Source organism: Jaculus jaculus, chromosome 6 (genome assembly GCF_020740685.1).
Source record: "Jaculus jaculus isolate mJacJac1 chromosome 6, mJacJac1.mat.Y.cur, whole genome shotgun sequence".
In the NCBI taxonomy this organism is placed as follows: Eukaryota; Metazoa; Chordata; class Mammalia; order Rodentia; family Dipodidae; genus Jaculus; species Jaculus jaculus.
In genome coordinates, this window is record NC_059107.1 from 110,180,111 (window position 1) to 110,196,802 (window position 16,692).

The 16,692-nt window shown below is 38.8% G+C and overlaps 1 protein-coding gene across 10 annotated transcripts in view; it reads right to left on the reverse strand.

The window, feature by feature from the left end:
* Positions 1-16,692, reverse strand: part of Grip1 (glutamate receptor interacting protein 1) — a 667,112-nt gene that overhangs the window by 392,618 nt on the left and 257,802 nt on the right. For 4 of the 10 annotated variants that reach the window (XM_045151481.1, XM_045151477.1, XM_045151475.1 and 1 more), the window contains exon 1: positions 10,711-11,218. The exons of 2 other annotated variants lie outside the window; for them this stretch is intronic. In XM_045151481.1, the coding sequence (XP_045007416.1) occupies positions 10,711-10,843 (133 nt within the window). In that variant the 5' untranslated portion in view covers positions 10,844-11,218. Of the gene's footprint in view, positions 1-10,710; positions 11,221-16,692 lie in introns of those variants that run through there. 4 more of the 10 variants (XM_045151474.1, XM_045151472.1, XM_045151484.1 and 1 more) reach the window with 3 other exon arrangements.

Below are 16,692 nucleotides of genomic sequence, written 5' to 3' on the forward strand. Positions count from 1 at the left end.
ATCTCTCACATTAGGTATTTTCTCCCTTCAAGCCTTAAAGAACAGTCACCAAGCAGCACTCTGTTAATGAGGCTGATCTGTAATATCAGAGAATGGCATTGGAAGGTCTAATACTTCTTGGCTTTAAGATTCTTTCATACCTAATGTCTACCAGTTGGTCCTAAAAGTCATTACCCAAAGCTTTTTTGGGGACATTTTAGAATGAGTGAATATTTAGTCCTGTAGATCATACAAACTTCATAGATGTAGATAAAATCAACCATAAACAATAGTCCCCTGGTGCTGGGGATTCCCCAACTCACTCTTCATAGTGAAGGGTCAAACAAATCCATAAGTGGAGTATTTGTAAACAAATACTGAGTTCCTATACACTTTACACAAGTTCATGCTGCTGTTCCCTTAAAGTGATCATGATGACAGGCAGGGAGAAAAACTGAGAAAAATATTTTCAAAACTTTAAGTTAATATCCATGACCTCAAAACACTTGTTGGATTAATACCTTCACATGAAGATCATGGTTTACAAAAACAAGTGTTAACTACAATTGAAATCCTTTCCAAAACTTGCCATTGCTGTAGTTTTTTTTTCATCTCATCTAATTTTCAGAATGAGCAAAGATGCCACAGTTCGCTTCTCGTTCTGTATTGGCTCCAAGTGATATGGACCATTTCACATTGGCTGTGTCTAACATGAAATTGAGTTGTTGTTTTTTTTTTTCTCCTCAAAAATGGGTTTACATGGGCTGAAGTGATGGCTTAGAAGTTAAGGCATTTGACTGTGAAGCCTAACGACCCATATTTGACTCTTTAGATCCCATGTAAGCCAGATGCACAAGGTGACACAGATGCACAAGGGTGCAAATGCATACAAGGTGGCACATGTGTCTGGAGTTCGACTACAGTGGCTGGAAGCACTGGGCTGCCAATTCTCTTTCTCTCTCTTGCTCACTCTCGCTCTCTCTCATAAAATAGTAAGAGGGGGGAAAAGGCCCAATCTCTTGGGCTTGCGCAAATAAATAAATAAATAAATAAATAAATAAATAATGGGCTTACAAACCCACACCTGAAAATTTATGGACCACACAGCACTTCCAGCAGGAAAACACTGTGAAGACATAAGACTAGCTTTGAGGTAGTCAGAAGCATCTGTTTCCATCAAATGTTTGCACTACATGGGAATTGGGTGTAAGTTATGTCTGTTGCCTAGACACACCTCATGAAAAACAGTTTGGATAGTCCTTAGAAGAGAAAAAACATATGTTACTTTGTGTATTTTATGCATTTCTAAATCTGAATTATCAAGCCTGTGTCTCATAACTGACATAAGGTACCTGAGATAGTTTGTATCTATTGTCAACCTGGCAGGACCTGTAATCACCTGTGAAGGATCATCCAGGTTAACTTAGCCTGCGGGTGTGCCTAGGAGAGCTTCTCTTGATAAGGTTAATTGAGGTGAGAAGACCCTCCTTGACTGTGGGTGGCACCATTCCGTGGTCAGGGTCCTGGACTGTATGATGAGTGAGCTGGAAAAGCAGCAGCACTGCCCCTGCTTCCTCGACATGGACTTACAGTGACCAGTTCTGCTTCGAGCTCTTTCCACCACGGTGAACTGTAACCTGGAACTATAAACTGAAATAAGCACTTCCTCCTTTAAGCTAGTGTTGATAGACATTGGATCTATGAGTGAGAGAATAATATAACATGCCAATAACCAATGCAGATTTCTCTATCTACTGCTTGCAACATTGTTAAGGATAGCAATGCATGAGATCTGAGTCTTCATAAGGCACAGAGGATGTCACCAGAATGGCCCTGTGCAATTCTGTTGCCTGGGAACAATTTCCTTTGTACACAATCATTGCTATAACATGCATGAGCCATTAAGGCTCTGTATGATATGCTGGATTTTAAAGACTAAGGGTGAGTGCAATGTAACAAACAATCATGCATTTCAGCATCTTCTAATTCCATGGCAAGTGCGCTTTTTGCTTAAGAACTATGCTCCAAGAATTTTAAGAGTTACATAGATGGAAACACATTATTCTCAAGGTAGAGCATATTTTTCTCTCCCGAAAAGAACCATCTCTACCATAACCCCCAACTTTTCAAAGCTGGGCAAATAGAAAGTGTCTGTGTATGAGTAGCAACTGCAACTCTATCATATTCCAGAAAAACACAAGATTTCTACAATGAAGTCCCTTTTGTCCACCACTCTATACCTATTAGTGAATTTATTACAAAGGCCTATATGATTAGGCCTGGCTTCAAATCTATGTTTTCCTTCCATTCTTACTGCATTATTCCTAGGAAGAAATGCATTCTGAATTTTCAGCAACCAGTTTTACAAATAACATTGGGAGGGCAACCATTCAGAAGATGGCTAAGGGAAGGACTGTATTCAAAGGAGTGCACACATTTGTAACTCTCCCAGGTTCCTACCCAAGTTGTCACCAAAGGACTCTGTCCCTTTTCTCAGAGTCAGCTCCATGTCTTCTTTCTGAACCAGGATCACCTGATAAAAATACCCTTCTAACACTTCTGACTCTCTATGGCAAAATGTATCTAATTATATTCAATGTGCTCATCAATAGTTTCTCCTTTCCATTTCCCTCCCAGCTCACTGGTCCCACCAGGAAACAAGCCCCCCTTCCCTGTCTTCTGCACTCCTGTATCTCCAGAATACGGAATGAGCCACTTCGTGTACCTCATCACTTGAGTATCCCCCAACCAACATGTTTTTGATTTTACATTTTTAAAAGATTTTAGAATACACACACACACACACACACACACACACACACACACACACACACACATAATCTCCCTGGTGTGTGCCTGTATTTTTAACTTGGACATGTTACATGAGGTTGAGGATGTTTGCTACATGTGACAGCATGTTGATACTCAAAAGGTTTCAGAATGGGGAATTTTGGATATTGGATTAGAGATGTTCAACTTGTATTTGTTAAATGAATAAAAATTATGCAATGCTTTCCACAAATTCAATTTTCCTTTTTATTTTCCCCTGCTTTGGCAATACTAGCAACTGAACTCCAGCCTTAAACATGCTAGGCAAAAGCTACCCCTAAGCCACATTCTCACCATAATTTTTCTATTATTAATAGTGTAAGATAAATATAAATCAAGCACTGAGGGAGCAGAGGTAGTGGGATGGTGAGTTAAGACTAGCCTAAACTAGATAGCAAGTTCAAGGCCAACATGAGCCATATAGTGAGACCTGTCCCAATAAAACAAGAGCTGGGGACAGGTAACTGAACATGTGCAAATCCTGAGACTCTAGGTCCAGAGGATAAAAAGGAGGAGAAGGAAAGCCAGGAGAAAGTATAAGCATTTTTCCTCCATTGTGTTAGTTAGAGCACCACCAACTATGAATATCTCATTTATTCACAACCTGGTATTATCACAGAATCAGTTCAAATGATTTCTAAGATAGATCTCTACACAGGTTTGGTATATAAACTGAAATTGAACTTAGTTTCTACACATCTATAGACCTAATTGCTGACATTTATCTTAAATATAAAGATTCAAATAATAGGGTTCTAGGGTTGAATATTTCAGAAAAATCTTTTGGCCTTAGATTATGTAGTAGTTGAGACAGAAGAATAGAGTTCTAACATTTCAAGTGAAAAGAAGCAGACAATTAATTCTATTACATTCAAAACTACTACTGGGAGCGTTCTCTCCAATGGCAACAGGATAGATCTTCTGGTAAGGAGTGCCCAGGGAAGGTGTATCCTCCCCTTGAAGCAAGATTTAACTCTTTGAAGAGAAAGTGGGGGCCGGGGATGTTAAGAGGACATCAGTTAGACAAAGTTAAAGTGTCATTTGCCACATTTGCCCTCTAGTTATCACTTTCGTGCAGCTATGTGGACTGAGGGCTGCCCTGCAGGGCTGGCTACTGACTAAAGACATCAGTGCTTCCTCAGTCCTCGGTTTTGAGCGGCCTGCCCTAGACAGCCTCAGCCCATTTAACACACCAGATGCTGAGAAAGCATAGGAACACAAGTGATTCACCCAAAGTTGCAAAGTTACTGCTTCTCATGCAGAGGATCGCGTAGAAAGAATCTACTTTCCATCTCTGGCCTACCACATGAAAATATCCCAAAGCCATCATATTTCCAAACTAAAGATTTACTACCAGACTAGTACTAGCCAATCTGAGTTTCTCTCCTGATTCTAATACTTTCTCGTTTGGGGTCATCAGTTGGGGAGCCTTGGAGACTTGTGGAACTAGGGGTTACTCACTGACAGAAATCGCCTGAACTTTCCCCTCCGTCTCTTCTGTATGCTGGCTTCACTCCTCACATGTGACGGAACATCAAGTTGAATTAGCAAGTTCTCAAGGAGCATTACATTGGACCGAGCTTGGTTTATGTGTCTATTACTAAACTAATCACCCTAGGCTAGGCAATGAATACTATCATCATGACAGATTTGACCAATCAGTAATGACAGAATTAGAGTAGAAACATGGATATTTTGGAGACTGCTCTTTCCAAAGGGGTCAAAAAAATAAAAATGAAGACAGAAAGACAGAAAAGGAAAACAAACAAACAAACAGAGTTTCAGGGCAAACAAATAGATGCCCACTACCCCATGCAGACAGAAAGCACTAAAAGGTGCTTTTCATTAAATGAATAAAAGGCTTTGCAATCTTTTAGAAATAAACACAAAGAGAAAGGGACAGGAACAGAAAGAAACAGGAGGGGAGAGGAGGAGAAGGGAAGAAAGGAAGGAAAGAAAAGGAAGCAAAAGGAAAGGAAAAAGAAGAGAACATAAGAATTAAAACTTGCCACATGGGATGTGGGCCCAATACAAATATCTTTTGGGTTTGTATAGTTAAGAAAAAAATAGCACTGGAGGGATTACTCACCTCCACAAGCCATATGTTACATCCGTGAAAGGATGAAGTAGAGAAACAGAAATCTGAGTGCACATTACATTCAATACCATCTGTATTTATTTGGGTCAAGATATAGATTTAGAACATGCATGCACTGATGATAATACCATAGAAATTAGCACTTGCTTAGAAGAAGCAAAGGTTTATGCAGCCTTGACTGGAAGTGAGTGTGTTCACACTGGAGGGTTTTAACAAAAGCTGGATGTCTTCCATGTGGTAGGATACAGAGAAAGGCCTCCCTATACCAGACAGCAGCTTGCTAATTGAACTCCAAAGTTAGTCTTCATTCCACTATTCTCAGAGAGACTTATGGCACCTTAAGTCCCTGGAAGACATTGATACTAGTAACTGTATTTGCAAACCACAGGGTATATAATACAGAAAGTACTCGTTTATTTTCAACTTACTGACAGTCAGTAATTACCATCATGTGTAAAACATGCTAATTTGACTTACACTTTTAAATTTGTAGTTAGTCTTTGTGCAACTGTTAGTATGAGATGACCTGATATTTAAAAGTACAAAGGCACATGTCACAGAAAGTAACATTCTAAGTGATTAACCTTAGGCCTTAAGTATCACCAGACAGGTTATCAGAGAGCCTGATGAAGACAGAGACCCAACAAGGGAGGGTGGCTTTGTGACTGCTGGGGCCAGCATAAGCCACTGAACTTGTTGGGTGTCTTAGTTATTGTTAATCTAAGCAATCCTTAGGTTGGACAGCATAAATTCTAAAGTCCCTCTCAAGTTTAAAATTCCTTTACATTATTCTGTGTAGAAAAAAATGCAGCTTGGGATAATAAAACTCTTGATATAAAATACCCAACAAATGAACTATGCCAACTAATCAATTTTCAACAGCATACACTACAGATGGAAAGCAATGTTTTCCAGAGAAAAATAAACAGTGTGGTCATAAAACAAGCCAATTGTTTCCTTATAAACAAGCAAACCCTGGCTCTTTATAGTCACTTTTTCTTCTAATTCTTCAGGGACTTTTTGAGTCAAACTAAGTACAACTCAGGTTTGACTCATCCAAAACCTGTCAGTTTTTAACACAGAAATGAATGGTTTCCATGCTTGCTTGCCTGGGTGATGCAAGGATGGCCTTTGCTTTCCTCTCTTCTTCCTTTTCCTGTTCTCACCTCTTTCTTTCTCCATTCCTCCCACAAAGGCCAAGGATGGCAATCAAACTATGTTTATGTGTTCAGCATCTGCATATAATGCAGTAGGGATTGGCCATCTTTCCAAAAGACAAGTTAACCATGTCACTCTGTCTCTCTGACACACTGATCAAGACAGAGAATCCTAATTAACTGTCAGTCTCCTGACATGAAGAGAGAATAATTCCATGAAGTTACAAAATAAACAAATAGTGAGACAAATACAAATAAAGAAATCAGGGGGATAGAGAAATGGCTCAGTGGGTAAGGGTAAATGCTTGCTGTGCAATCATAGGAACCTGAGTTCAGATCCCCAGAACCCATGTAAAGGGTGTGTTTGGTGGCACATTCATGCAATCCCAGTGCTACAGAGGCAAACAGAGAGGAGAATCCCTGAGGCATGATGACTTGTAAATCCAGCTGAATCAGTGAGCTCTAGATTCAATGAGAGACTCTGTCTCAAAAACAAAGAGTGAACATCAATTGATGAAGACACCTGATGCGTATTCTATCACACAAATCCATATACATGCACACGTATGCATGCACAAACCTTGGTGCCCACACACATATGAGCATGCAAACACACATGCATGCATACCACACACACACATCTGCATGCAAAAAATAAACCAGTGAGAATAAATGATATATGAATCACCCACAGCAATGTCTAAAAATCCCCTTATTACACACACCCCACTCCAAACGTGCTTTTTCTGAAAAAAGAACAATATACAATGATTACCAATGAAATAAAAGCAAGTGAAGCATTCTTTGCAAACACAGTCTGAACACTGGAGGCACTTTAAAGACTGTATTGCCGAACTTTGGACATGAAATGCATTAATTGCTTGATTCACTACCTCTTCTGTACTGTTTTTGCTCACATAGCTCACACCAGAACTGCTGTACAACATCCACTGGAACAGGCAAACAGCAACAACACAATAGCAAGAGACATAATTTGTAAATACAAATGACCACTGTTCAAAAGGCTGACAAGGCAGTTATTTTCCTTCCTTTGTCCAGTTTCCTGAAGTGACCTCGGGAGGTCACTAGAGCCTGCTGGGAGCAGGTTTCCACACATATTTGCTCCTGCAGAGGTGAGTCAGATGAAAACCCAGGAGAACAGTTACCATGGAGGAGCCCCATGCCTAGGTCAGGACCATGAAGCACCTGCAGAAGGTGCCAGAGCTGCGGGTGACAGAAAAACAAATCCCTCGTTTTCAAGGAATTACACTGTGTGGACAGTGCTAAGGCAGTTTTTTGTTTTTTTTTTTTTTAAATCATGGTGAAGGACAGCCCAAGGAGAACGAATGCATTTGCAACATACACTGTTTGCTTTACAAATTGAATATCTACCACTATGAATAAAGAAAATAAATGTTAAGAAATTTGATTTCTTTATCTAGCAGAATAAATAAAATACAACCAACCTAAACCCTTAAATATATCATTATAACCTAGAATTTAGTGAAAAACAATTAAAAGCACCAAATGCAATAAAACTGATTTAGGGGTTGGGTCTACTATCTGATATTTATGAAAAACTGCTTTTGTTGCCTATCCTTCATAATTCTAGAGTAGAGTTTAAGTAAATAAGACAGAAGCCTTAGGCAAGTCACCAAATATGTCAAAGGTATTTTTATTTCTAAAGATTTTTGTAGTTATTAAATTATAACTGATCATAAGATGGTATTTTATTTTACCTAATTTCCATAAAAATTAAGATACAGATATTAGTGCATGTTTTGGTTTTGTTCTCAAGATACAGCATAGGCAATGTAGGCCTGTCTGTAACCTCTGGAGTCCAGTGATCCTCCTGCCTCAGCATCCAGTGTAAGTGGCACTAAAAGTATTATTTTCACTGTGCCTGGCTTCAGATGATGTTGAATAAACATCAGAATACTGAGTCAATATAAAGTCAACAGAGATTTTTTTTTTAGATGTCTATCTACCGTCATCACTGATAAAACCCAGTTTTGACAGAGTTGCAGACAAATCATCCATTTTTAAGATAACTTTCCTTTCATCACATGTGACCCTACTAACATCGTAATTTAGGCTTTGGCATTTAATGTAATACTTTGTGCTGTACCTAAAATGAAGGAGAGGATGGTGAAATTCTAAATCTGAACTTAGAATAGTATGCACATTATAGAAGGCACATATTAGGATATGGTTAAATAATAAGAAGCATTTGAAAATGTGTACAAGTGAAAAGACTTTTGGTGGAATGTTCTGGGGAGTTTTTGCTAGTCCAATCATTCATTACCTTCACATAAAGTTCTTATGATAATATGAGCCAAGAGAAAAACTGACAAGACATAAAGTCAAGTTTCACAAAACAAAATGAATACCATAGAGGAGACAAATACAAATGATAATTCTGTGCTTGTTTTTTTAACTCAATGTCACCATTAACTGAGATGGGACTCGTTAAATTCCAGCACATTTTCAGCCTTAATGTAAATTGTGTTTCCTGCCATGTGAGGAGAAGAACAGAGTATAAACTTTCAAATTATATCAAAGACTAATTAAAATAGACACACTGTACATATAAGTAAATTCAACCATATTTGAAAAGATTGACATTAAGCCTCAGCCTTGCTCCTTAATACTTTCCACAGGAATGAAATGTAAGTGCACATCTCTGCCCAATTCGGAGAAGCTCTGAAACTGGAGCCAACAATGTTTTGTGAACCCAAGGTGCTATGTGGCATACCTTCCACAAAAGCCCTGCCTACTTAACATTTGATGAAATGGCAAATTCCCAATGTCTGAATCCATTATGGCATATTCCATTTATGACAGAGCAGTTTGAATTTGGGGAAACAGTAGCCATCTAAATCCACAAAGTTCACATAATGGGTGCTTCCTCATACATCACAGAGAAAATGTCTTTCACATCTAAGGCAAATGAGTTTTGCTCGTTACTACCTTATTCTTAAAGTGACCTTTGTAAATCAGGTAAGGCATGATTCTGGGTTAGTGAACATGATGGATAAAGGTTACTTCACTAGTGTATCATTTTTTTCAGCTCTATTTTGGGAACAGTTTTTGAATACTCATAAAAACGTTTTCTTTGCAGATACATTTTGCAAACTTTAAGTACTTTTTTTTTAAAGTCTTAGCAAAACTGGTAGAATATAGTTATTTGAGAGATCATTTCTAGAGACATTCATTAACACACAAACCAGAGAGGGTGTGACTTGGACACTGTATGTATTGACTATAAAAAAAAAAAAAACTTGCATAAGAGAGCAATCTAAAGCTATTTCAATTTCTAAGTTTCCAGAATTACTCATGCACGATAGCAGTATTTTTTTGAAGCGCCACAAATCCTAGCTATATTTTAGAATAAATCAAAGAAACTAAATTTAGAAAACATAGACTGCCACTACATTTCACTAGATTATTCATAAAAAGCATTCTAACAGAGAAATGTCTTTGAAACTCAGATTACTCTGTATAACAGCACAGCCATATTATTCAAGAAAATGCTCTGACTAAAAAGAATTATGATATTGCATTGTTGTGTTACTGTTACTACATGAATTTTCAATCTCTAGCCTTCATCAATTATAGCAGATTTTTTGTCTAGAACTAATTCCCATGGCTTTCAATGCCACAGAAATTGGAATTTAAATTATTTATTTGTCAATGATCAGAAGCTCTAAGTGGTGTATATTTATGGTTAAGACATCAAAAGTCAGGAGAAATTTGGGCTTTAAGTACAAGTTTATAAAAATCCTTCCTCCAGAAGATAAGGAATAGATTTTAATCTTTAAAATGTAGATCACACATCACTGTCATCTCTCTCCCCTTCATTTGGGAAAATAAACTCAGTGATCTTGGCAGGGAGATGCTTTCTCTTTTCACCCTAAGGCATTTCAATGTATTGGAACCAGTCTAAATCTCACCAGAAGTATGACAGGTACAAGAAAAAAAAATTTAGTTCACTGCTATTTTTAAGCCAACTTACAGATGCCCCATGTGGATGTATCATTTTATTCTACAGGTATCACTGCTTCTCACTGACAGTAAATGAGAATTCTTTTCATTTAATAACACAATTATGAACACACATCAGTGAAAAACATTTGAACTTCCTAGGACAAACAGCCCCATGTATTAATCACAGGTAACTGTGTACAAATCAGGTTGTGGCCATTAATCAGCAACATTGACTAGAACATCAACAATCACTTTTTCCAAACGACCTAGCCTTCTGTTTTGAAAGGGAAAAATCACACACAGAGAGTTATTGGAAAGCATAGCAGTGCAGCAGAGAACAGTCTAACCCACCTAAGTCCATTAGCTTACAAGGTACTCATTTGAATAGCTCCCTAAAATTATAGCAATCATTTCACTACATCTAAGATATTAACTTGGTTATTAGACCCTGGCTGGTTATCATGTCTAAATTCTATCTTGTAGCTATTGTTGCAACAAATCCAGCAAGATGTACCACTTCAGCACTTACAGACTGCTCACAGAGAACACCATCTGGGAAACCTTTGGCATTTAAGAGTAAAGCTTCCCACAAGGTTTATTGTTCATCCCAGCATGTGGGAAGGAGAAGGAGAGGTGGGGGGGGGGGGGGGAAGTGCTTACTTCGAAAATGCTCCGAAGCGTAGTAATAGACATCCTCGTAGCCCTCGTGGTAATCCTCTTCTGGTCGGTACTTTTTCCCTTTTCTTCTCCTGGATCTCCGTATCTGTTTCACAAACCCCAGGAAGCGGTCCATGTCTGGCTCACCGGGACAGCTGCGGCTTGGGGGCCACTGAACATTAATGTCCAGCACCACGCCTGGGACCCGGGCGAGCTACCCTCCCTTCTGCTGCGGGGGGTCCATCAACATGCAGAGTGCAGCCATGGGAGGGGGAAAAAGAACCGCGATATAGGTTTTCCTTGAAAAAAATTACTCGTGTAACCCGTAAACTGTCAAGTCTGCTAGTAGATTTTTTTTTTTTTTTTAAAGAGAGAAGAGAAAGTGGATTGGTCATGAAACACTACGAGGAAACAAAGCTTTGGACATGAACTTGTTTCCAAACAAAACAAAAGTTACAGAGAGATTCCGCGGAGGCAGGAGGAGTCCTAGCACTAGAATGTCACTACCCAACATCTCCATCCTCCGGGCGGGGCGTGGAGGAGAGAGGGGCGGAGAAGCCTGTTAGTCAATGGACTGAACCAAAGCTAGGGGCTGGGCAGGCGTCCCACCTGCTCACCCCACCCTCGCATTTTAAGATCCCCCCCCCCCTTGCCGCTCAGCACAGCGGGCGCTTGGGAAACTTCCTGGAAAGCTGTGGATTTGGAGAGGGAAGACTGATTAACCCTTTGCGCTCACTTGCATATCACTCTAAATGAGTGGGAAAGTGGTTTCTTCCATATGCACAGCCCTCTTGGCGACAGGAGTGCGCTGTATGTGTTAATTGGAGCAGCAGGGAGAAGGCTCAGCAGCTGCTTTCAAATGACACGTTTACCCATTGGGCATTAATGTATTCCAATCGCTGTTTGATCTAAATATTAACATGCACTTCTCAGAGAAGCTCCTCATAGGCTTAGTAACAGCATACCATAATCAGCAAATAAAGAAAACCACATGGTTCCTGAGAAACAAAATAAAATAATCCAACTAAACTCACATATAAATCTGGCTGATTGTTATACTCTTAAAAATATCAAACCAAATTAGCTACACAGCATATAAAACTGAATTCTTGGTGAAAATGGAAAGTGAAGACAAGGATTTTTTTTTTGTTCGTTTGTTTGCTTGACTGCTTTTTAAAGAGAATTTTATTTATTTATTTACAATGAGAGAGGAAATTAATGAGAATGGGTATGCCAGGGTCTAGCGCCACTGCAAAGAACTCTAGACACATGCACCGCTTCATGCCACTGGCTTTATGTGGGTGGTGGGGAATCAAATCCAAGCTTTGCAAGCAAGCACATTTAGCCACTGAGAAAACTCTCCAGCCTTGTTTGATTTCTTTCTGAGGCAAGGTCTTATTCTAGCCCAGGCTAACCTGGAACTTCCTCAATAGCCCAAGCTGGAGAGGTTCCTTCCTCAGACTTTCAAGTCCTGGAATTATAGCCACCATACCTTGCTGAAAACTTTTAAAATGGGTGCACACTTTATTTATTCTTATGTTTAAGAATCCCAGATTTTATTTTACTTTTTGTTAAACCAGGATAATCAGAAATCTTTCAGACCAAAGACAGAAGCACCTGAAAGTCTAGACAGGCATGTGTCAGTCATGTTTAACGTTTTCTCTAGCTTCTTCCTTCCTCTTTTTATAAGGCCCACCCATTCTCAATCGATTTGCCTCTTCCATGTTCCTCTAACCCTCCTTTATCACTCTCAAATAAATAAATCAATAAAATAGTTCTTTAAAAGTTATGACAGGGGCTGAGAAGATTGCTCAGTGGCTAAAGCTCTTGTTTGCAAAGTCTGTCGGCACAGGTTTAATTCACCAGTACTCATATAAAGCTAGATGCACAAAGTGGTGCATGCATCTGGAATCTGTTTGCAGTGGCAAGAGACCCTGGCAAGTCCAATCCCTCCCAATCCTTTTGTCTCTCAAATAAATAAATTTTTTAAAATTTTTTTTTTATTTTTTTTAATTTTTTTTCAAATAAATAAATTTAAAAAGATTATGACACGTGTTTAATGAATTTGAATTTGCTGTGCAACACAGAAGCATATTACTAGAAGTGTGCTGCTTACTGCCTTTTCAATTAGAAGTAACAAGTAAAAGATTGAAGGAAGGTCTCAGCTTTATTTGGGCTGACCACACAAAGTTTATTTTTCTGGACAGATGTTCTTTACTATGGCCTTTTTTTATGAGAGAGAGAGAGAGAGAATTGGTGCGCTGGGGCCTCCAGCTACTGCAGTCAATCTCCAGATGGTGCGTGTCACTTGTACATTTGCATCACCTTGTGCATCTGTCTCTATATGGATGGAAATTTTTGTTGTTTTTTTTTAATTTGCTTATTTGAACGTGTATGTCTATGTGCATGAGAATACATGGCATGCCAGGGTCTCTTGCCACCAGAAATGAATGCCATATGGATGCTCCACTTTTTACATCTGGCTTTACATCAGTGCTGGAGAACTGAACCAAGGCTACCGGGATTTGCAAGCAAGCACCTTTAATGGCTGAGCCATTTCCTCAGCCCCTGGATGGGAATTTCTAACACCAGAAAAAATCTGTTTCTTCACAATAAATGCACCAGGATGTTAGACTATTATGTAGTAAACTAATGATATTATGCAGTTCTCTATTCCCAGAAATGTAATTTAGAGAAATATGTCTTACTGCATAAAGGTCATTTGATACATATGTTATATCAAGTTTGCATGGCCATGGGAAGAGACCGACTACACTTTACACTGAATTCACAATCAATTTGTTTCCCTTCTAGATTTAGAAAGAAAACTATTTGCAAAGCCAAGTGTGGTGGTGCTTGCTTTTAATCCCAGCACTCAGGAGGCAGAGGTAGGAGGATCCATGTGAGTTCAAGGCCACCCTGAGACTACATAGTGAATTCCAGGTTAGCCAAGGGTAGCGTGAGATCTGAACTTGAAAAACCAAAGGAAAAAAAAAAAAAAAGAAATCTGTTTTCAGATATAAATCACTAATGATGAAATAGGAAGTTTATTTTAGAGAGGCAAATATTTACCACCAAAATATCACAGTTCTAAAAAATACACAAAGTTACTATGAATAGTTCCAAGAATTTCCCCTGTTCCTAGAAATCTATTATCTCTGTGCCTTAAAGGAGAGTTTATGAAGAGAAATCCAAACTTAATGATGCTGACAAAGGATGCTATAAAGTGTTTTATGAATATTTGTAAACAAAAAAGTTACTTGTCCTTGGGGCGCAATTCCTTTATTTTTCGGACTTGCTTAACCAAAATGAACCAGAGCACTTAAAAAATAATGAAGTACAAGACTGATGTAGATAACAGGTCAGTAAAAAAGTGGTAAGAAGAGCAATACAAAATCTTTTAACTAACCTAACTTCACTTACAGTGAGGGCTCGTTACACTTCTAAGGAGAAGGAACTTCACTAGTTTAGAAGGCTGTTACACCTCCATGGAGAAAGAAGGAAAGTTCAGAAATGTGTCTATGTCTGGGATTAAGAAGTAAACACTGTCAACCATAGTCATGTCACACTTTTTTTTTAAATGCCAGTTCAGAGATTACTTTTTCTAACAATTACTACCAGTCAACAACATGTTTTTTCTACGTTTGCTCTTAAAATGGAGTTTGAAGATAACTGCTGACTTTTGATTTTTTTTTTTAATTGAACCAAACACATACCTGATCGATGTGTTTAATTTGTGGAGTACACTAGCTTTCCAGAGACAATGCAAGCAATGCTGTTTATCCATACATCTGAATTGTAACCACTTAGCTAGTGGGGTCTCCATTAATTAAGCTTTGTCATTATAAGCTCCCACTCGATCAGAAGGAAGCAACTTATGCAACTCTTCAACAGTGAAGACACCTTTTGCAAAGAACAAGTTAGTGTTCCACTGAATTTTACTGATTTTCAGCTTTAGTATCTGAAAGACTGGTTTTCTCAAACCATAGTAAGTAACCACTTTTGCACAATAAACAATGCAGATAAGTAAAACTACCTATAAATCTACTTACACATTTGCTTGTTTCATAAATAGAGATTGAGTTTACCATTCCATAACTTACTGTCCTTTGGAGGAATGTATTTAGGAGGTTAACAACTGCTTTTGGGTGACCTCACTGTAACACATTTTATACAATGTGTGGCCATGGTGCTAAGGAAGAGTTAAGAATTTCGTCTTATATTAGAGGAGTGTGGAAAAATGAGTGTAACCCCTACTAACGCAGGAAGTAGAAAGAGAAAGCTGTCACGTTTAGGAGGTGTTCTGCTCACAAAGATTGCAAGAATGTGACAGTCAGCCAGTGGATGTGATGTGAGGAACTAGAAACACACAAGTATGCGTCTACCTTCAAATGACAGAAGACAAATGATGCTCCACCTACAGGGTGATGAAGCTCAGCCAAATTTTTTTGGGTCCACAGTGCTAACTTTATTACCAGCTTCTATCCCAAGCACTTCATTTTTAGTAATGGGAGACCAGTCTAAAATTTGCAGATCCATGTTCTTATTCAATACATAGCTAATGGCCCATGACTGGTACTGACAGTCAGGCATAGTCCTGGAACTCTGGCCAGGCTTCCATCCTTCCGCAGAGAGCTACTCCTTCCCCACAGCACCAGCCATAAGGAGGGCTGCTCCTCACTAAACAGGCACATAGTTTCGAGATGGCAGAGGCAGCTCTCAGAACCAGTATTTCCCACGATCACGTCTTATTTATGGCTTATCCAAGTATTTATGATCTTATTGGTGTCTTATTTATTGTTATTTATCTGTGTGTGTGCATGCATGTGTACGTGTGCAATTACACACACATGTGTGTATGGATATGCCAGGTTATCTTGACATTCTATATGAATACATGTTTTGTTTTACATGGGTGGCTGAGAAATTGAACACAGGCTAGCTGGCACTACAAGAAAGCACCCTTATCTGATGAGCTACACTTGGCCAACATCTAAGTCTGGAAATTTCTTACCCAAATCAGATATTTGGTGTTTATTCTCCTTGTAATATCAAAAGATTGGCAATGCTTGGCACAATTCCATGTAGCAACTGGACTGAATGAGGCCTCTTGTTAATTGATAAACCTGTGCTTCCCACTTGGGCACAGTCTCAATTCTCTCAGTTAGTCAACTCATGACCCCTGCAGGAGGTTCTGCTTGTAGGCCATGGTGGAGATACTACCTGGCTAGCTAGTCCTCAAACATCAATTACTCTAAAGCAAGGCAAGCACCCATATCTCATGTAAGAAGACTAACTGTTAGAACAAATTGGTTTTAGTGGATCTAAATGGTCACTAAACTATAATATTAACTCTCTTGGAAAATATATTCACATGAGGAAATAAAACAGGTTGGGTTATTCAACAAATTTTACTTCTGCCAAAAATAGCTCATACATACTAACACAATATTGGTTTTTAGAGGTAGTGACTCACTCTAGCTCAGGCTGACCTGGAATTCATTATGTAGTTGCAGGGTAGCCTCAAACTCACAGTGGTCCTCCTACTTCTGCCTCCAAATTTCTGGGATTAAAGGCGTGTGCCATCAAGCCCGGCAGACACATATCTCTTAAAGTACTAATTATTGCCCTCTTGGGAGGTAAGCAATTGCCTATACAGTATTTGTATGGTTTCCCTACACTTCTGAGTTAGATTCTCTATCTCCATTCCATTTTACTAAAGGAGTAGACCAACTATTGAGATTAAATCCTTATTTCACAACTTCTGTTACATTATTAATTAAAGGATGTCTTTCTATGCACATTTCCATTGAGTAATAGCTACAGTAGTTTTTCAGGACAGAAATATAAGCCACTAAGTCTACTATGTAATTATTTAACACATTAAGTAATCTGATCCTTTAGACGCCATGGCATCTGCATATACTATCAAGAACTATGGTGATCTTCCTATAACCTCAGGAGAGAAAATGACAAGCTGAAGAA